Below are 23,431 nucleotides of genomic sequence, written 5' to 3' on the forward strand. Positions count from 1 at the left end.
ACTGCTGCACAGAACCACGCTCTCCGATCCAGGTCCTTGGCCATAAAAAATCGTCAACATTGTTGTCATTGAAGTGTTTCGCTACCAGAGTTTGGAGCTTTCCCATTCTCTCGTCAGGCCTTTGGCCATTAAAAAAAAAGAACACGTACATTAAAATTAAAAAAAACAATAATTATATATTAAAAAGGATTATATTTAAAAAAAATAAAAAAAGGGGTAAATTAAAAAAAAGGGCTATATATATATATATATATATATAGATAGATATATAAGAAGAAAAGGAAATAAAGGTCAAAATGCACAACGTCTGCTTTCCACCTAAATCATTAACCATCGACCCAAACAATCGTCGCAACTTTTGCTGTATCTGGCCTCAATGCCGTCGCAAATCCTAAATCACTGTTGCCGGTCTAAGACTGGCTAGTCGCATTCACGACAACATCTATTTAGCGTTTTCCTTCAAATTATTCTAGGCTTCTGCCTATTTGAAGAGAAGAAAGAACAGGGTCCTATTTAGATATTGAACAAAACTGTTCTGTATTTCGGCCAGGGGTTCGCGTAGTTTAAAGTTATGTGCACGGAGTAATCCTGTGTCTCAGCTGGACTTGTTTCCAATCCTAACAATTTAATCATATCCATCTTCTTTTGAAATCTAAATATGCTACCTTGCTTTTCATTTTGGGTCTTGTAAGCAATGTAAGTTAAAAATCTGGAGAGTGGAGTATTGTTTGAGAGTTAGTTTTCTTCGTTTTCCTTGTTTTGCAATCGGTTCCCTTCTTGTCGCTGTTCCCTACAACAGAGTAAAAAAAGGCTCACCGTACCTGTAGCATTGTCCGACCTCCGATGCCAACCCTCAACCGAATATCGTGCCTCGTATTTTGTCCTACCAAACTTAGGTCAATGTTGCCCCGTCCGACCTCGTTCAACCCTCGCCCTTGTCTTCTGTTGGGCTATTGGCTTCTCCAATCGATATTCCTTGCATGTTTTTCACTTGGCCCATACGTTGTTTCAAAAAGGCGTATTATTCCAAATCCACAAACCTTCCAAGATTTTTTTCATAGGCATTAATTGTATCATTAATTATTATTAATTACATAATTAATTAGTACACAAGGGGTATAACCATATTGTATGGTTATAAATACAAAACAAAACTATATAACTCTATAATTAGTTATTTAAAAAATAAATAATATTATTTCAAAAAAAGAGAGGGGAATATATATATATATATATATATATATATATATATATATATATATATCTATGTAATTAATTTAATTAATTAAAATCCATTAATTAATTAAATTATTGAAGGATTAAATAAAACAAGAAGAAGAGAGATTGAGAGGAAGTTACAAAAAAAAATGGATTCTAATTTGGAAATGAAGGAAGGACGATTTTCCTATAAAGGTTTTTTAGTTACGGATCACAAAGTAATTACATTAAAAGGAAGTATCCAAGGAAGATAAATTAATATCGCTATCAACACAAGCAACGATAAAAATTATGTCAACGTTAACTTGGCAAATCAACTATTAATTCTAGAGCCAAGCATTGGTGTAAGAAAAAATATTTTTGACCAAAAAGAGTATAACATTAGTGATTTACAAGTGAGAGTAGGTCATTATGAGTACATATCTCAATTTCATGTTGTAAAGATGGATATTGACATCATACTTAGTCAACCTTGGTTTAAGAATTTGGCTACATTCATGTTAAACATAGAGAAACAAGTTTTGAAATTTCCTTATAAGGGGAAGATGGTCACATTTCGAGACATAATAAGTAAATCAAAATCAATAACATCTTCAGTAGAAGACTTCAAGGATGTCTCAGACTTGATGTTTCAAGATAACAAAAATAAGAAGCAAAAAGAGCTTGAAGAAGCCGTCTGGAATAAAGATAAAGAAATTTCACGCCTCAGAGATCACATTGAAAAACTACTCGAACAAGCCAAGAAAGCCAAAGCCACAAAGAAGGAACTCAAGAAGCATTTATTAGAACAAGAAGAAGAAAATTTACGTTTTAAGAGCCTTAATCAGACATTATTAGAACAAATCAAATGTTTAAAAGATGATGAGGCTACTAGGAATAATGTCAAATGTTTAAAAGATGATGAGGCTACTAGGAATAAAGTCAACAACTTAGAAAAGGATGAACTTGTACGTTTAAGGAATCATAACCAAACACTACTTACGCAAATAAAAAAACTTAAAAATGACAAGAAACTGCTGAATGACAAGCTAGAACAACTTCAAGGTGAAGTATTGAAGTCGTCAGTCGTTTTAGTCCAAGTTGAAGATAAGGGAATAAATACTGATCCGGTCAATATCACAAGGAAGAAGAGGAATCTAGAGAAGTTAAAACATACGCAGAAGCTGCAATCCAAACAATGGACATTCCAAATGATGATTCAATTGCCAACTTAACAACAACAATGCTTGAAGAAAATTAGGAATCAACCACTAATATGATAAAGGAAAGCCAACCAAAGGAGCTATGTATCGACATCCAAATCACAAGAGTAGAGTTTCCAATCAAGCTGCGTACTAGTATTGCTCAGAAAATAAACAACAAAATTATGTTCCCAAGGATATTGAAGTTTGCAAAATGTAGTCCTATGATAACTATTCATCACAAAATTTGATCCCACAGAAGATCAATCTAGGATGGTTTGATCCCTTCTCAGTGCGACACTTTTGTTTGTCACTTAGAGGATCATATCAACTAGTATCAACGAAGATGACAATGCCGAGACGAGAAGACATTCGAAACAGAAAAAGAGATCAAGTCTTTCATCAGTAAGCTTTGAGGACAAATCTTTTTGAAGGGGAAGGCTATGTTATGAATATAATTCATAATTCATAATAAATGTAAATATAAATATAATAATAATAAACGATAATTAATTAACTAATGATTAGTTAGTTAGTAATGAAGAGGCATGTCTTAGAGACATGGCCATTCATGAAAGGGCACCTGCCTAGGGTATATAAGCGGGCCCTCATTCTCATTTGTAATCATCTTACATCAATTCTTTATACAATATACAATTTACAGTTACTATCCTACGATGGATGTCTTTGTCTACGAAGTATTTTTAATATTTCTGCTGCGTATAAGACTTTTGGTCATTACATGCCACCTTGAAAGCCCCCAACGTTGTAGTAGAGACATATATTTTGATCACCTGGAGACCCATGAGACCACATTTGTGCCCCAAAATGATAATTGGGGTCCATAGGGGAGCATTGGCAGAGACCTAAGGGCCAACCCTTGGGAGTTGATTTTAGAGGGATTCTACTCACATCTTGGTACCAAGAAGCCTCAACACTAGCCTTGGAAGGCTCACACATGCATGGCGTCATCTCTCTCTCATCTATGGCTCACACGTGTGGGATAGATTTATGTTTTATCATTGGCTACTAGGTTGGCTTGTAGCCTAGCTTGTTATTAGAACATTATTTTATGTTTTTTAGGGGTTTTATGCTAAAATTAGAACTTGAATTCCTCATATAAATAGAGGAATCATTCATTCTCGTAAATTATCATCAGATCACTTGGATTTTCTACCTTTTTGAGCAATTCAACTTCTTTTCTTGTGGAGGATTTGGAATTTATGACTGCATTTTGACATTTGGTGCTAAATCGTTTGTCTTTGGTGCTATTATTTGGATCAATAGATGGAATCTTTTGCATGTTATCCTGTAAGTATACCTATTGTTGAATATGTTTTCGTTCTACGTGTCTAATGTATGGAATAATGTTGAATATATGTTTTACTATTGTGTCCTAATCTGATGAAAATTTATTGAAGGCTATCTAGATGATCTATTGCATGCATTACTAACCTTAACAATAATTCACGAATCTTTGAATTAAAGCTATATTCCAGTGCTGTATAGCTGCAGTAAAATAATGTTTTTGTTGGCTGATCATTATAGAAATGATAGTGCTTTACTTGAACTTTAAAATTCTTTTGAGAATGCTAAAATCTATTTAGTTTCAGCTTTCTCCTTGCTTCATAGCATGATTAAGGAATGATTACATAGCTTCATGACATGATGGGACAATAGTTACATTTTTTTGACTTTTCTGGGTTCAAAAGTTCTATGCACTAGTATATGATAATGAGAAGAATATTTTTATTGAGAAGTAGAGTTGCTTATATTCTAGGAAGTTTTGCTGGCAGTTTGGTTGGATTATTCATTAGAATTTAGGATCTGTAGATAATATCTTAAAACATATTTGTGAGCAGTCTGTCTTTGAAGTTCTAATATTTTTCTTTATATTTAGTGTGGATGAACTACAGGCAATTTTGACAGACAAAGAAGCCTACAATAAGGTCCTGCATTCAACAGGCGAAGTGAAGCATCTTGTCTCTGTAAATATTCTCACCTATATTTCCTTGATATATGTGTAAATATTTTAATCAAAATATGCCTGCAATTATGCATGCATCTATGATCTGCACTGATAGGTGAATGATGTCATTGAAAATTGAATACATTTTCAATTGAGCATGTTTTCTGCAAAGCAAAATGGTAAAATTCAAGATAGATACTAGCTTGAGAAAGTAGAAAAAGTCTTACTTCTGGATGACAGGAACAAAAACAACAAATCAGGCAATATCCAATCAGCAGGGAAAATCTTCTTGGCGTGCTCTGTTCTATAAAATTTTCATAATCTTTGCTAGTTTCTTGAATACTTATCACTTTTTCATCTGTTTTCTGTAGGCTTTTGTGCAGCAATCTTTTCTTGTCTTTCTGTATTTGCCATAGTCTTTATTTGTGTGTGGCTTACCCTCCTTTTCATAAATCTTTTTTTGTTTTGTTTGTTTTTAAAACTTAATCCAAACAAATCAATCTCAGTTGGCTAAGAGATAATACTCATGGACATGCCAATGCTACTGATCGATCTTTGTATTTCTCTTCAAATTTGTGAGGGTACGGACTTTCTCTATGATAGATTTAGGTATATTATAACCATAATAGCTTTTCTTAAATGTTCCTATTGTCAGGAGCAAGGTTCCATGGAATCCACTACAGGTAAAACCTCTCAACTCTAGGCCTTGAGCTAACACATCAGACCAAAGGGGCTCATCCCTTAGTTTCATTAGATATTTGTTAATCATGGCATCACTGGAGCGTTGCTAAAAATATCTTCAAAGGAGTAGATAAGCAGAATGAACAGAGCTCCAAGTGCACATCACCATGAATGTCTCTCCATTGGGCAGCTTTATCCTGTATGAATGACATAATATATTGAGTGCGAATGCAGAAGAATAAAAGAAGCTAAGTTTCACTGAAACGCATACAGATACAGGGTTTGAAACAGATACGACAAATTTTCAAAAAGTCTGGATATGATACGGCAGGAAATGGCACACACACACAGATATATATATATATATATATATATAAGAATTTCATATTACCATTCATCTTTTAGAACCTAGATTATATCTAAAAGTACATAATCAATTACCATCTATCATCATCATCAATTCAGCATAAACATTATCATCATCATTAACGATTATTATAACATCTATGATTCAACATATCATCAAGTTTCTGTTTCAAATTTCAATCATCAACATGACAAGTTACAACATCATCACCAAAATTAATAATGCATACTACGTAGTACAAAGTACAAAATGAACTATGACTGGCAGTCTACTATCATTATTCATAATTCATATGGTTGTTCAAAACTTAAAAGTTTAAAAGTTAAAACACCATCATAAATTACTTTTACATATCATCAAATATGTCATCATTCATGTCACTAAGTCATCATTCTGTCATAAAACTGCTTTAAATGTTGAGTACTACTCAAAAATCGGTTTATTGTTTTAGTGGAGATATTACTTGAATACATATCATATGTTGTTGGGGTGTGTCATTTTATTTGGAGGGGATTGATGTCTTTCATTTTGAGTGGATAATGATGAGAGCCATAGGGGATTGAGTGTTGCAGAGGGACTATGATGCCCAGTTGAAAAGAATGATTGGAAAAGAGGAACCTTGTTCTTCTTTGTAGAGATGCTTAATATTGTTATACTTGCTGCTGCTGTTGAAACTTGAAATGTGGGTTCGTTAAAGGGTTGATGATGCTGAGGTGAGAATGTCAGCAATTTCACAATCAACATCCTCAAGTTTCTTTGGCTTGAAAATCTGCTGATGTTAAAATACCAATAACAATAGTAATATCCAATCCAATGTCCCCTTAATCACAAGACGCATATAAATTTAACTCTATATATAGAACAAATAACAACATAAGAACATTTTCCATCTGCATTCGAACTTTAAGTCACAAAGAAAAGGTAACCACCATTTCTTTAATTTACTGTTGTTAAGTAGGGACTTCATTGTTAGTGGTAGGTAAAAATGATGGCGTTGTATTTAGGAGTTAGATGTTTCAAAGCTCAAGCTGTAACGTCAAACGGTAGTCCAGATACAACTTGAGCTATCCAGATTTCCAGAAACAGTCCAAAAACTACCAAAAAAACCCAAAACGCGGGAGAAAACGGGCTTGCAGTTTCCGGCATTTCAAAAACCATCAATACGTTTTCTGTACGTATCCGTACCGTTTCGTACCATAATCCATTTCAGATTCGGCAAATGACGTTTCCAGCGCTTTACCTAGGCATTTTTGGCAACTTAGAAAAGAAGATACAACTTTTAGTATAGCCACTGCTCCAGAGAGACCAACAAGTACTAGTTCTCATTCGTAAACAGATGTAAGTCAAAAAGCATATTGGGCATTAAGAAATAAATCCAATAACTTAGATGCATAACATAAAGGTAAATCATCCTTTGGACATTGATAATATCTATGTTGTGGGGGAGTGCTCCCCCCCCAATCCCGCTCCCAATCCGCGCTCCGCACGTGAGCGACTCGGGAGCGCGCTCCTGAAATCGTTCCCGAAAAGGTAGCGATTTTGGGAGCGCGGTCCCTAAATTTTTTTTCGCTTCCTGCCTTTTCGGGAGCGTTTTGCCTTTTTTGCAATTTTTTTTTGTAGTAATGTTCGAAATGCATTTTTTTTGAAAGAAACAAATAATTTTTGAGTGGGGCAGCTTAATGATCAAGTCTAGGCCCTAGTATTGATATGCTATTCATGGTAAAAGTGACATTTTCCTTAATCTTCATTTTCATCCTTTTACTTAAATTTTTAACATTACCATGAAATGACTCAGGATGTTTGAGAGTGGTTTCGGCCTCATTGGATTTCATATGGAGAAAGTAGAATTTTAGATTTCATTCAAAATCCAGTAGACTTATCAGTTTTTCAGGATTTCAGGATTGGGGGATTGCAATGTTTCCATTGAATTTTGTCATGTATTAGGGTATGGAACTCGTATTTAATCAAGAGCACCAATCCCTCTATGTACCTTGATGTTAGTGACATTGGTTGTCGAACTCCTCTATCATGACCCTCCTAAAAATGTACGCATCACTCAAACAAAATCTTGACTTGACATGCTATGCTTTTTCTATCTTATGTTAATGCTTATAGGGTGATATTAATGACAAAGATCTCTATACAGATACAAAGGTAATGACAAAGATACCTCTGGATATTAATGCTTAGAGGGTGATATTAATGACAAAGATCCTGATTTTCCAACAAGACTAAAAAATTAGACATTTCTCGTGGTGGCAAGAGGCCCAAGCATAAGAAATAGATAATAGATTTACTTCTCTTTTCTAGTTTCTAGTAGCTTTTATAACTATTGACTCTTTCATATTTATTATGATATTTTTTTAAACAATATATGACAATTTAAGTTTGAAGTTGGCAATTATAACTCATTAGTAATGAATTATGAATATGATGCTTCGTGAAAGTTGAAAGTTGTTTCATTTCATTTCATTTTATAACATTTCATTTCATGTTAGATATTATTTGTTGTAATGGTTACACTTAGCTTACAAGTACAACTTTGGTGATCAATGATGATAAATGTTATATATTGAATTTTGAAAGCTTGAGACTTTAAGATTGATGAATCATGAGACTCAATATGTTGTATCTTACTATGTTACTAACTTGTGGACGTGGTTGATGAACTTCTAGATGATTGTTTTTATATGGTTCAATCTATGTTTTTTTTGTTTTTTATATCTAATTCATTATTCTACATGTTTTTGTTGACATATATGTATCAAAATATAAAAAATATATATATTATATAAAAAACGCTCTGGGATTCGCTCCCAAATCAGGAGCTTTTGAAAATGTCGCTCCCTCTCCTGTTTTCGCTCCCGCTCCCCGCTTTCGCTCCTGCTCCCAAGTAACATTGGATAACATCATGAAGGTCTACAAAACTTTATTTTGAAGGAGTTGCCAAATGAACAGGAGGAGGATTATGTGCCTTAGGTCAATCAAAATTCCTCTCCTCCAAGCCATCAAAGATGTTCGCATCTATAACAAGTTCATCAAGGAAGAATGTCTCAAAATGTCTGGAAGGATTGAAGGGATGCCCCTACCATCAATGTCATCGGGCAACTAGCTGATGTATTGCTTGGGAGAGTAATCATCCCCAAGTATCTGGATTCTGGAAGCCCAGTAGTAGGTGTGCACGTAAATTACATTGCAATTCCAAACACTCTCATTGACCTAGGAGCTGCAATTAATGTCATGATCAAGGCAATGATTTTTAAACTTAATTTCCAAGAGCCCTTGAGAAAGACCACTACTCTGCTATAGCTTGCTAACAGATCCACATTAACACCAAAGGGCATCATAGAACATGTAATGCCCTCTATAGACTCCTGGGAGTATCCCGCAGACTTCCTTGGCCTCCAACCCAAAACCAAGTTCAATGGCTGTACACTCATCTTAGGGAGACCATGGTTAGCTACCGTTGATGCGTATATCAGTTGTAGGGTTGGAAACATGACAATCACCAATGTGTAGTGCCGAAAACAACTTGTATTATACCCCCTAGCTCAACCTCTTGTTGAGAATGACTTTCCTACATGGATAGAAGAAGAAGAAGAAGAAGAAGAAGATGATGATGATTCCTGCATCCCATCATTCTACCCTGTGTGTACAATAGAAACCACCGTTGGCAGCGAGCAGGCTAATGAAGATGATTTAATTGATAGTTTTCCTCAAAACCAATATCCTGCTGCTATGAATATTGGTGGGCTAAAAGAAGGGTCATCCCTAGGGAAACCTAGCTATTCCCAAGAGAGTCTATATGCAAATTTAATTATTGCTTGTTATGTTCAAAACAACACAAAGACAATAGAAATTAGCCCCTCTAAAATGTTGAAAATCAACTTCTCACTTTCAGTTGATCAGGAGAATCAACTGTGCATTGGCTTAAAACAACATATTGATGCATTTGCATAGGATTACAAGGGAATGAAAGGAGTAGATTCTTCTGTGTGCACTCACCACATATACATAAAGAAAGATCACAAACATTTGTGTGGGATTACAAGGGGATGAAAGGAGTACATTCTTTTGTGTGCACTCACCATATATACCTATAGGAAGATCACAAACATTTGTGTGGGATTACAAAGGGATGAAAGGAGTACATTCTTCTGTGTGCACTCACCATATATACCGATAGGAAGATCACAAAACTCACCACATATACCTATAGGAAGATCACAAACTTATTACACAGAAGAATGTACTCCTTTCATCCCGTTGTAATCACATGCAAATGCATCAATATGTTGCCTTAAGACAGTGAGCAGTTGATCCTCCTGATAAACATTCTTCTCTGTGCATTCACCACATATACATAAAGGAAGTGTTGGAAACACTGAGAGGGGGGTGAATCCGTATTTTCTTTCAATTGTTATTATTACCAATTAGATTCGTCACAATTTAATCAGAGAAACGTATAAGAATAATTTTATTGAGTATAAAAGAATAAGTACAATGTATGATAATTATTCCCAACCACCAACTTGGTTTTTGATGAGGCTCCGACCTCTAGGGCTTCAACCCTATCTTATCCAAGGCACCGACCTCTAAGGCTTCGACCCTATCTCATCCAAGGCACCAACCTTGAGTTTAGGAGCACCAAATCCAAGGACACCAATCCTTTAGTTTTAATAAAGAATGTAGATGGAACTTACATGAGATGCTTCATTGATTAAGACAATCCTTCTTTACTGCTCAATGCTCCACTATTCTGTTAAAATTTGGGTACCAGAGGACAAGTGGTTCCCTAAGGCTTTGATCTTTTGCCTAGGGAAAAGTGTCCATATTTATTTTTTACTTTTCTCCTAAAGTGACTTTATAAGTGGTGAAGTCAATTTAATTTGAAAGTGACTTTATAAGTGGTAAAGTTACATTCTAATTTAAAGGTTAGTTTATTGAAGTCAATGAAGAATTAGAAAGTGAAAAAGTGACTATGGAAATAAAAGGCTAAGTGGGTCTTTATTTAACTGGGTGAGTTAAAAAATAGAAAGTGAGAATTAAATGCACATTTATTCTCATCCCTAGATCTAAATGAATCTCAATCATTAGATCTTAGGGTAACCCAAAAGGTCATTTAGAGAATAAAAGGAGAAGAGAAAAGGAAAATAATCAAAGATCAATTCATTTTTTCATGAGCATTTGAGACAGAGAAGAGAGAGAAAGGAGAAAATTTCTGAGCAGTGAGGAAGTGAAGGAGAGGAACAAGAAGACATTTAAGCAAATCTAGCCCGCAGTATTTATTGGCATGCATCCCAAGGCAAAACTGTACAATAGGAGTAAGGCACATATATCGAGGAAGAGGGACCACAGAAATAGAGGAAGAGGGATAGCAGCAAGGGCACAAATTTCGAGGCAGCCGTATTGCTGAAATCCGTACGGTATGTACAACGAGTTCTGAGCACGTTTTTTTCGAGGCAGGCTGTACAACATTTAATGCTATTTTATTGCTAGAAAAAATTCTGTTTTGGCTGTTTGCTGATTGGCATGATTTTCGAGGTGGAGTTCAAGCACGGAAATCGAGATAATTTGTAATTTGTGGTTGCTGGAATTTTTACTGTGTATTTCAGTTTCTCTGTAAAAGCATTTTCAGAAATAAAGAAGAGCTCCCAAACTAGTTTTACCCAAAAGTTGTATGGGGTTTTTCCAGGGTCACATTGACCAAAAATCATTGTGTTATTTTCTGTGTGTGGCTGTCATAATTTCGCTGTGTTTTATTTCTGCAATTTCAATAGTTGTGAAATCTCTAAATTTGTGTTTTCAGAAAATAGTCATTTCCAGATTTTAGAATTTTTTATCATGCTTGGATTTAAAACTAAATGCATGAAGTGATAAGGAAAACTGATAACTGGAGTGGGGGCTGAAATTTCTTCATGGTATCAGAGATTGGAGAAATACAGTTAGGGACAACAAAGTGAAAATTACAACAAACTGATTTTTACACAGAAAACAGAAACCTTTACCACAAATTTGAAAATTTTAGTTTGGTAGGACAGTGAAACATGTCTTTGGGTTTGAGAGTGGAAGATAGGTTGGATGGGTAGAACAACTACAGTGCATGGAAGGAGAGGATCCAGAGCATTTTTGAGGAAGCAGAAGTCTAGAGCATTATGGTAAATAACACACAGAACCCAGTAGTAGTACCTGCTGACCCTGTACAGTTGGCAAAGTATAACAAAAATAATGTTAAGGCAAAAAGATTGATTCTGGAAGGAATCAAAGACCATGTCATTCCTCATGTGAGAGGAAAGACTTATGCATATGAGATGTGGACAACCTTGACCAGTCTTTACTAGAGCTGAAATGAAAACAAAAAAATGGTCATAAAGGAGAAACTGAAGGCCACTAAAATGGCTAAGACTGACAGTGCCACAACATACCTCACAAAGATCACTTCAGTGAGAGATGAGTTGGCAGCCGTAGGTGAGATCACTGCACCCACTGAGTTGGTGATGATTGCTTTGAATGGTCTTCCCAAGGCTTGGGGGAATTTTGTGGATGGCATTGTTGCACGGGAAAACCTTCTCGATTGGGAGAGGTTGTGGGATGATTGCATTCAGAATGAGATCCGAAAGAACCATCTTGGGGCAGCCAAACAGGTGGAGGAGGATGATAATGTGGCATTGTTAGCAAGAGGCAAGAAGGGCAAAGCAAAGAAGCAAGATTTCAACAGTGGAGGCAAAGGCAAAGGTAAAGACAAGCAACAGAACAAGGAGAAGGACTATTCCAAAGTCAAATGTTGGAATTGTCAAAAGTTAGGACACCATGCTGTTGTGTGTCCAGAGAAGAAGAACAAGAAAGGGAAAGACAAACCCATGGCAACTTTTGTAGAGATAGAGAACTTCTCAGAGAGCTTTGATTGGGAGTTTGGGTTCATAGTCTGTGAGGCCACTAGTGAAAGATCACCTGTCATACAGGTTCAGAGGGAGTGTGCATTCTCTGCTACTAGCAGAGCATCTTCTAGCATTTGGTATGTTGGCAATGGCACTTCTCGCCACATGACAGGAGTCAGAGAGTACTTCTCAGAGCTTTCAGAGGGTGATATTGATATGGAGGTAATACTTGGTGATAACATCATTGTTAGAGCAGTCGGTGTGGGGACATTGACATTTGATAGGGGACCCAAACCTCCCTTGAAAGTGTCAGATGTTCTATGTGCTTGGAATGAAGAACCTGATATCCGTCTCAACACTTGAGGACAGAGGGTATGATGTGTTGTTCAAGAGAGGACAGGGGCTTATATATCCTAGGGAACTCCAGCTTCTTCAGCGAGAGAGATTGGTGTGCGCCATGCCAAGGTGTACAAGTTCTCATTCCAGCCCCTGATGGCATTGAGTAGCAGCACCCGAGACAGGACTGACAACAGATCTAGCAGTTCAGAGTTGTGTGAGATTTGGCACCGCAGGATGGGGCACATGTATCATGGGGCCTTGAGTACATTGCGGGAGATCACCACTGGTGTGCCAGATTTCAGTTCTGATCACCTTGATGTATGCAAAGGATGTGCTATGGGGAAGTTTGCCAGATCCCCTTTTCCCAGCAGTGACAACAGAGCGACTGAGATCCTTGACTTGATTCATACCGATGTGAGTGGTCGGATGTCTCATGTATCATTGAGTGGCTATGAGTACTATGTTTTATTCATTGATGACCACTCCAGGAAGACCTGGATTTATTTCTTGAAGACCAAGAGTGAGGTCTTCAAGCGGTTTCAAGAGTTCAAAGCTCTTGTGGAGACCCAAACAGGTAGGAAGATCAAGGTCTTCAGGTTGGACAATGGAGGGGAGTATATCCTTGGTGAGTTTGTTGATTTTTGTGCTGAGGTAGGCATTAGGAGGGAGTTCACAGTTCCTTACTACCCCTAGCAGAATGGGGTTGCAGAGAGGAAGAACAAATCTATTGTAGGGGCTGCCAAAGCCATGCTTCATGATCAGGGGTTACCTTTATTTTTGTGGGCAGACGCCTACAACACTGCTTTGTACTTGCAAAACAAGAGTCCACATCGTGCCTTGGGGAATGTGACTCCGGAGGAGGCTTTTTTTGGGAAGAAGCCTGATGTTGGGCACTTTCGTAACTTTGGGTGCCTTACATATTCCTATGTGCCCAAGGAGAACAAGACCAAGCTAGTGCCCACTGCAGATGAGGGCCTCTTTGTGGGTTATAGCGAGACCTCAAAAGCTTATCGGATTTATATTCCTGCACAGAGGAAAGTGGTTGTCAGGCGGGATGTGAAGTTCGAGGAGGAGAGAGCTTTCAGGAGGTCACGAGAGTTAGAGTATCCAGAGTCACCAGACCCTCAGGAGCAGCTGAGTCAATCACAGGGATCTAGTGGTCAGGGATTAGGAGGTACATCGATTACAGTGTCAGGGCCATCAGTGAGCAGTGGCTCTCAGAGTCAGGTGGGTGGTTCTTTGGGCAGCATGCAGGGCAGTCCGCAGAGCAGTTCACAGGGTAGTCCACTAATGGACAATTCGCATGATACTTCAACATCTACAAGCATAAATTCAGGTATGAGGTCAGTTGGCAGGCCTTCAGGAGTTCAGGGTTCTGATGATGATAAGAATTCTTTCACTCCGGTGGGAGAAGTATGCTCAGGGAAGTGGAAGCCCAAGTGGTTTCAAGATACCTTGCGCGAGGCCACATCAGTTGCTAGGGCAAAGAGACAGGTTAGAGAGAGTAAACCACCTGAGCGGTTCTGTAGTTACATGGCATTGGTAACAAGCATTGTTGACTCCAAGCCTTCTAGTTATGAGGAGGCAGCTTGCCAGCAGGTCTGGAGAGAGGCCATGATGGAGGAGTATTTTTCTATTATGAAGAACGATGTTTGGGAGGTAGTGCTGAGGCCTAACGGTAAATCAGTTGTTACTACTAGATGGCTCTACAAGATTAAGCATGCTACAGATGGCGGCATCGAGAATTTCAAAGCTTGATTTGTGGGGAGAGGGTTCTCACAGGTAGAGGGAGTTGACTATGAGGAGACCTTCGCTCCCGTAGCACGGTATACATCTATTTGCTCCATTATATCGATTGCAACAGAGATGGGTTGGAAGATCCACCAGATGGATGTGAAGACTGCATTTCTCAATGGCTTCATTCAGGAGGAGATTTATATTGAGCAGCCGTAGGGCTTTGAGGTGCATGGGAAGGAGTCCCATGTATGCAGATTAAAAAAGGCACTCTATAGCTTGAAGCAAGCTCCCAGAGCTTGGTACTCGAGGATTGATACATACTTGCAGCAGTTGGGCTTCACAAAGAGTGAGGTTAATCCGAACCTATACTTCATTGTGGTGGATGAGGAGCCTCTCATTCTGGTGTTGTATGTTGATGACTTGATCATCACTGGTGTAGAGAGACTCATTGAGGGCTGCAAGAGAGATCTTGCTTCAGAGTTTGAGATGAAGGATATTGGCTTGATGCATTATTTTCTGGGATTGGAGGTGTGGCAAGAGGAGGGGAATTTATTCTTGGGACAAGGGAAGTACATTGTGGATATTCTTAGCAGATTTCACATGGAGGATTGCAAACCCATGTCTACACCTATGATCACTAGCTAGAAGAAGCTTCACGCTTCTGATTCCAAGTTGGTGGATCTTACTCTATACAAACAGCTGATTGGTTATTTGATGTATTTGGTCAACACTCGACCAGATATATGTTGTGTAGTTAACACTATGAGTCAGTTCATGTGTGAGCCCAGGAGAGTGCAATGGGTGGCTGCAAAACACATTCTTCGTTACTTGCAAGGGACTGTGGATTTTGGTTTGGATTATAGACAGGGTGATGGAGTGAGACTGGTAGGGTACACAGATTCAGATTGAGTAGTTTGTGCTTTAGATAGGAAGAATATTTCCGGGTGCTGTTTTGGGTTGGGTTCGGCAATTGTGTCGTGGATCAGCTGGAAACAACTGTCAGTTGCATTTAGATCAGTTGAGGCAGAGTATATGGCTGCTAGTTTGGCTAGTTGTGAAGCCATATGGCTTCGCAAGATGTTGTTTGGTCTATTTGGTCAGGCATTGAGACCTTCAGTAATTTACTGTGATAATCAGAGTTGCATAAAACTCATGGAGAATCCAGTTTTTCATGACAGGTCAAAGCATATTGAGATCAAGTATCACTTCATTAGAGACTATGTCCAAAAGGGCGCTGTCAAGCTTGAGTACATTTCCACAAATGAGCAGGTAGCAGACATTTTCACCAAAGCCTTACCACGGGGCAAGCATGTCTACTTCAGAGACAAGATGGGAGTGGTGAGGAACACTTTCCTCGGTAAGAGGGAGTGTTAAAATTTGGGTACCAGAGGACAAGTGGTTCCCTAAGGCTTTGATCTTTGGCCTAGGGAAAAGTGCCCAATTTTTTATCCTAAAGTGACTTTATAAGTGGTAAAGTCAATTTAATTTAAAAGTGACTTTATAAGTGGTAAAGTTACATTCTAATATAAAAGTGATTTTATAAGTGGTAAAGTTACATTCTAATTTAAAGGTGACTTTATTAAAGTCAATGAAGAATTAGAAAGTGAAAAAGTGACTATGGAAATAAAAGGCTGAGTGGGTCTTTATTTAAGTGAGTGAGTTAAAAAATAGAAAGTGAGAATTAAATGTACATTTATTCTCATCCCTAGATCTAAATGAATATCAACCATTAGATCTTAGGGTAACCCAAAAGGTCATTTAGAGAATAAAAGGAGAAGAGAAGAGGAAAAGATTAATTCATTCTTTCATGAGCATTTGAGAAAAAGAGAAGAGGGAGCAAGGAGAAAATTTCTGAGCAGTGAGGAAGTGAAGGAGAGCAACAAGAAGACATTTCAGCAAATCTGGGCAACAACATTTATTGGCACGCATCCCAAGGCAAAACTGTACAGTAGGAGAAAGGCACAAATATCGAGGAAGAGGGATAGCAGAAAGGACACGAATTTCGAGGCAGCTGTACTGCTGAAATCCGTATGGTCCGTACAACAAGTTCTGGGCACGTTTTTTCGAGGCAGGCTGTACAACATTTAATGTTGTTTTATTGCTGGAAAAATTTCTGTTTTGGATGTTTGCTGATTGGCACGATTTTCGAGGTGGGGTTCAAGTAAGGAAATCGAGATAAGTTGTAATTTGTGGTTGTTGGAATTTTCACTGTGTATTTCAGTTTCTCTGTAAAAACATTTTCAAAAATAAAGAAAACTGGTTTACCCCACAAGTTGTAGGGGGTTTTTCTAGGGTCACATTGACAAAAAATCACTGTGTTATTTTTTGTGTGCGACTGTCATAATTTTGCTGTGTTTTATTTTCTGCAATTTCAGCAGTTGTGAAATCCCTAAATTTGTGTTTTCAGAAAATATTATCATTTCCAGATTTTAGAATTTTTTATCATGCTTGGTTTTGAAACTAAATGCATGGAGTGATAAGGAAACTTGATAACCGGAGTGGGGGTTGAAATTTCTTCATATTCTCCTCTGTGCTATCTTCAGTTCAGCGCTGCTTGACTTCACTGTACATTAGGATTTTTGCTGTTGCTGTTAAGGGGAGATCTTCATACATAAGGATAATCCGTAATTTACCATAATTCAGCCTTCAAAACACCATAAGATAGTCCGCAATTCAGTCTTCAAGGACACCATAAGACAGTCCGCAATTCAGTCTTCAAAGACACCATAAGATAGTCCGTAATCCAAGCTTCAAAACATCATAAGACAGTTTGCAATCCAATCTTCAAAGACACCATAAGACAGTCCGCAATCCAAGCTTCAAAACACCATAACATAGTCTGCAATCCAAGCTTCTATGTAAGTCCGTGGAGGCAGAGAGATAAGCATCGTGCTTCCATGCAGTCTGTGGAGGCTAAGGGATGAACACCGAGTTTTTGTGTAGTCCTCAACAATGTTTCCTGTCACCATAACAAAAGACTATCTTCTTCATGCTTATCCGAGAAGGTGCTGTTTCTTTTATGCCCTTGTCTTCTAATTGTTCACGAGATGTGAACAGATCTTTGTGCTACTTCTTGTACTTCTACTACATTCAGAATTATTTGACTCTCTTTTTCACCAAATTCGTGTCCTTGAAATAGAGGTCTAACCTCTAATTTATACACGTTCTGCGTCCTCACAATGAATAGTCACGTCTTCTAGGTCAAGCCGACATGACTTGTCTTAATACAGGTCGACTCAATAGGCAGAGAATTAATTTAATCTTTAAAAATCAATTTCTCTCTCGTTATTTGGAGTTTTGGGACACATAATAGCTCATTAGAAGGGTAAAATTATGCTCTTTCAGATGGTCCATATGTCATGATGAAATTCCTTTTCTAAGATAGAAAAAAATATTATTTCATGTGGCTGATCATTTAATAGTGCAGAAATGGAGGTAAGGCAAAGTGTCTTCGAGTGTTGGGCTTCTTCATCATTTGGTTTCTGGATTGATTGCGACCATGTTCCTGCCTTCTTCAATATATTGACATCAATGACAACTAGATTAACAATCTTCCCCTTTGTCATTGGATGACAATATCTTTCTTCTATCCCCCTTTGACATCAATGGCAAAGGAGTGCACAAGGACTCCCCTGTCATGCGACATCTTAAGAATCAACTTAGTGTGATGCTAGAGAAATAACCCCCATCTTTTGGTGAAGATGTTCAAATGCTTCTCGAGGAAGAGGTTTTGTGAAAATATCAGCAATCTTCTCCTTGGTATTGATATATTCCAACTTTATGTTTTGTTCAGCTACTTGTTCACGAAGGAAATGATACTTGATTGGTATATGTTTGGTCTTTGGGTGCATCACTGGATTTTTGCTGACACTGATAGCACTTGTGTTATCACAATAGATGGTGATTGGTTGATTGGTATCTATGTTGACATCCTTCAGAGCTTCCTTCATCCATAATATTTGAGTACAACAATCTGCAACAACTATATACTCGACTTCAATTGTAGATAGTGATATGGACGTTTGCTTTTTGCTGGGCCAAGATACTATACAATCTCCTAGGAATAATGCATTTCCACTAGTACTTTTTCGATAATCGATACTTCCGGCCCAATCAGCATCAGTGTATGTCGTCACAGTAAGAGTTGAGCTCTTAGGGTACCGAAGACCAAAATCAGGAGTTCCTTTTAAGTATATGAGAATTCTTTTTATAGCCAACAAATGGGATTGTTTAGGAGCTGATTGAAATCTTCTCACCATTCCTACTGCTTGCGTAACGTCAGGTCTCGTAGCAGTTAAGTGTTGAGATTGCAACAAGATGATGGAGCTTAGTGAAAAGAGTTGCCTTCACTAAGTGGGCCCGCAGGCTATTTTTGGCGCAAGTCTATTTTTAGACTATGTCTATTTTTAGACATATGGATCATGTCTATGTTTATGGATGATTGATCAAGTTGGGAAAATAGATGGACTTCTATTTTTGATGAAAGTGTGAGTGATCACAGTGTGAGTGATCAAGTCTATTTTTAGACTGGTTGTCAAAAATAGAAAAGTCAAATATTATTATCTCACAATAATATTTGGACTATAAACTTAATCTTATTCTCTTGGAGCACTTCAGTTTGAGCTACGGAAGTGGCACATGCAGCTGTCAGAAGGAAATTCGTTTTTCTTATGAGTCAGTTGAGTTGTTGCATGCATGACTTCAGTTAGAACTCAAGTGAGTTGAGTTTAGTGGACTGGAGGTACAGTTGATGGAGTTGTGTTCAGTTTAACTTAGTTAAACTGGTTGTAGTTAGTCTAACTGCAGATAGACTAATGATGAGTTGTTAAACTAATTATTAACTCATAATACAACTAAAGAATACATCAGTTAACTCAGTTGCATGTCAGTGCATGTTCAGTTCAACAGGGACAGGTGGTAGAGAATCAGATTGCTATCAGTTGTGCACCAGATCTTGCACAATCAAAGGATTGAGTATGCCAATGAGTTTGCTCACGTATTTGGCCCGCATTTTAGCCTTTGCTCACGTCCAACAAAGAGTGAGTGACTATTTTGCAGGTGAAAATCGAGTTTGGGAAGTAATTCTCATCAGTTCTTGAGCAGGTATTGAGCAGTGGAGGCAGGCAAGCAGTGGAAGAGATTTGGAGATCAGATCTGAGCTGTATTGTGTGTAACAGAGGTGGAGATACTTGTGAGAAGTATTATGCTGTGTAATGTTACATGACTCAATCATTAATATACAGATAGTGTGGGGTTTTTAGCGAGATGCTTTCCCCGTGATACAAACTGTGTTAATGTGTGAATGCTCTTGATGTTTTATTGTTATTGATGCTGCTATATTCTTGATCAACGTAGAGGAGCTTATGTATTGTGTATGTTTTCCGCATTAGTACATGATCAGGATAATCTCTGTGAATATGTGTTAAATTATTCAAAATTTTCTACATTAAGTATAGGAGGGCTCTACCGGAGGAGAGTCATCATCTTTGCTTAATTTGCAATCTGTGGTCATAGGTGTTCTCATGGGTGCACAGTGTTCCATTCCATATCTTTTAAGCATGTCTCTATGATATTTTGCTTGAGATATGAACATGCCTGTTGTGGTTTGAGTTACTTGTAGTCCAAGGAAGTAAGATAACTCTCCTATCATCGACATTTCAAACTCTTTTGACATATTTTGAGCAAACTCATGGCTCATCTCATCATTATTGCTAGCAAAAATCAGATCATCAACATAGCCAAGAATGACTAGTAACTTGTCCTCATCCATCTTCATGTAGAGATTACTTCCTACCACCCCCTTCTTGAAGCCTTGTTGTTGTAGATAGTGATCCAATCTTGCGTACCAAGCTCTAGGAGCTTGTTTCAACCCATTAAATGCCTTTTTGAACTTACAAACAAAGCCTTTTCCTTCTCCTAGATTAAACCCTTCTGGTTGCTCCATATAGACTTCTTCCTTGAGTTCCCCATTCAGAAATGCTGATTTTACGTCCATTTGATAGAATTTGAATCCTTTTGAGCAAGAAAATGCTAAGAACATCCTTATAGCTTCCATACGAGCTACTGGTGCAAAGGTTTCTTCAAAGTCGATTCCTTCAATTTGTGAATAACCTTTACAAACAAGCCTTGCCTTATTTTTGATGATTTGTCCATTTTCATTCATTTTGTTTTTGAACACCCATTTGGTTCCAATTATATTTTTATCCTTTGGACGAGGTACCAACTCCCATGTCTCATTCTTCTCGATTTGAGACATTTCTTCTTCCATGGCTTCCACCGAATGAGGATCCTTACTTGAGTAAAAGTTTCTGGTTCTATCATAGATAAGAGAGCAACATCATTTTCCTTGGTGATCCAGGTGGATGTTAGTGGCCATCCACCTATCCCACTTGGACCCCCACAACTGTCTCTTTCAGTTTTTCAGTTTCTGTAATTGTAGCACAATTTACTATTTTTAGTAGTTTTTCGGGTCCTGAACTTCCGGAGCCGTTTTGAGGCCCTAAACGACGTTTTTTGGGAAATTTGGGAGCAACATGGGTCCATCTAACGAGCTATTGTACGCGTCAAACGAAGATTAGGTGCCAAAGTTACGACCCTAGGAAGTTGATGTACCAACTTACCCAAAACAGAGCCCACAGTTTGGCGTTTCATCTTCTAGGGTTAGGTTTTTGGATGTTTAGGGTTTTTCATTGTTTCTCAACAATAAATAGGCCTTCGAGGCTCATTGTAACACAGTTCAGAGGCATGTAGCCGCCACATCTCTTCTCAGAGATAAGCTACCATCGCCCTAGTTGGTTTATTTCCATTGCTGTTTGTAAGCATATTTCAGTATTTTACATTAATGAAATGAAGTATTATTTTCGTTGCATCTCTGTGTTTATGGTTATCTCTATAATTTGTTGTGTTCCTGTTTAAATCCAGGTCAGGGGTATCAGAGCAGTCTGCTTTTTCTCGGTTTTTCTTTGCATGTCCCCAACGAAGTCGGGATATAAGGAGCTAGGGCTCGATCTGGTTGAACATTTGCAAGATCAGCCTCGAAAATCCCGACGGCCTTCCATGGCGGATGAAAAGAAAGACGAGGGGGCAGGAGATCCTATCAAAATCTTGCTCGAAGAAGCCCTCGAGCGACAAAGGAACATGATGATGGACAGCTTTGCGCAGATCCTTCAGCGACTACCCAGAGGCGACACATCAACTTCCAACAACTACACTGGAAACGCCACACCCTCTGAGGTACAAGTTAATTTTGAAATCCCCATCTTCGAGGGTCAGATAGGCATAGATGCAGTAGATAAATGGTTAAATCTGCTAGAAGGGTATTTTCTGTTCATGAATTTTTGAGTTGGGAAAAGATTGTTTTCGCTCTTCTCAAAGCAGCCCCCCACGTCAAAGACTGGTGGGAAACCTACTGCGAGCAGAAGGATGAAAGTACAGGGTCACTATTTTCAGCCGCACCCACTTGGAATTCATTCCGGGATGCCATCAAGGAGCAGTACTACCCTGTCAAGAGCTATGAGGACAAATACATAAAATGGACCATGCTGCGACAGGGAAGGGACCAAGATGTGCCAGAGTTCACAAACATTTTTCATACCCTCCACACATAGTTGGGTATCAAACATTTTGAGCTGCATTTGGTACTCAAATACTATGACTGCCTACACAGGTACATCCAAGAAGAGATGGAGCTCCTGAACATCTCCTCGCTCGGCACAACGTACCGATGCGCTGTCAAAATCGAGTAGAAGTTTAAAAAGAAGAAGCGAGACTTTGGATCTGCGAATTCGAAGACCAAAGGACAAAGCCAAGACGGGGTGACCCAAGACAACCTGTCGAAGCCGCAAGAAAAGAACAACACCACGAAGTCAAAGAAGGACACAGGAAAGTGGTGTGAGTTCCACAAGAGCCCCACTCACAACACAAGTGAGTGTCGGACCAAGCAATCGCTGGTGGCCGAGTTGAAGGCTTCAGAATTAGATGCATGTTCCGACCCTGAGTCAGAACTCGACAAGGGGAATGGCAAAGGGAAGCAGATCATTGATGTGGAGCCCAACGTCACTGTTGCCACCGCCAAGATCTAGAAGAATGAGCCCGAAGATCTAGAGGAGGGGGAGCGTTTTTTCCACTCACAGATGTGGGTGAAGGGTTCGCCGCTGCAATTCATTGTCGACAGTGGCAGCCAAAAGAACCTCATTTTAGCAGAGGTCGTGAAGCAGTTGGGCCTACTGACTACACCACACCCGCAACCATACAGTATCGAGTGGCTTCACGAAGGACGAGATCTCCGAGTTCGCCAGCAATGTCGCCTGCCCTAAGGCATCAAACCCTTCACAGACGAGGTATTGTGTGATGTTGTACCTCTGGATGTTTTTGATGTATTATTAGTCCAGCCATACTTGTGGAGGCGACATGCTGTATATGAGTCAAGGCCTCGCGCTGTTATTATTTCTTTGGGTAATTCATTATACAGGATACCGGAGGTATCGCCACCTCTTTGATCGTTGCTAAGAAAGGCAGCAAGCTCATCTCACAGACTAGGAAATTTATTTTCTATCTGGTTCGCTCCCAAAGTAAGGGGAAGATTGTCACCACATTCGTGACCCCCGGGAGGGTTCCTCCACGCAGCAGCAGCAACAAAGGGATACGGTCATGACAGAACACAGGAACAACTTCTCCTCACCCACAGGGGTACCACACAAGCTTCAGGTGGGCAACAAAGTCTGGTTGCATCTGTAGAAAGAACGCCTTACAAGAGCCCATCAGAAGCTCCGACCACGCCGACATGGTCCTTACACCATTACCAAGGCTGTGGGAAATAATGCTTTGGAGCACAACATTCCTCCATTCCTTCGCCTGCACCAAGTGTTCAATGTGTATCATCCTCGACCATGCTTCCCACCATTACTGGACATATTCGAGATTGTAGAACAACTCATCAGGGACCAAGTTCAACAGATGGAGGAACTCAATGCAATGGGGACCATTGCTTCCTAAGGGGGGAGGAATGATCCAAGTGGATGTTGGTGGCCACCCACCTATCCTACTTGGACCCCCACAATTG

At 38.7% G+C, this 23,431-nt stretch overlaps 1 protein-coding gene across 1 annotated transcript in view; it reads left to right on the top strand.

Annotated features, from left to right (window-relative positions):
- Window positions 1–23,431, top strand: part of LOC149145994 (vacuolar protein-sorting-associated protein 37 homolog 2-like) — a 214,691-nt gene that overhangs the window by 105,466 nt on the left and 85,794 nt on the right. The window contains exon 3 of the mRNA XM_089448956.1: window positions 4,300–4,387. Coding sequence (XP_089305082.1) covers window positions 4,300–4,387 — 88 coding nt within the window. The remainder of the gene's footprint in view (window positions 1–4,299; window positions 4,388–23,431) is intronic.

The sequence above is a fragment of the Pinus tabuliformis genome, chromosome X, assembly GCF_031772625.1.
Source record: "Pinus tabuliformis cultivar Carrire ecotype Pingquan chromosome X, CPIR1, whole genome shotgun sequence".
Taxonomy (NCBI): domain Eukaryota; kingdom Viridiplantae; phylum Streptophyta; class Pinopsida; order Pinales; family Pinaceae; genus Pinus; species Pinus tabuliformis.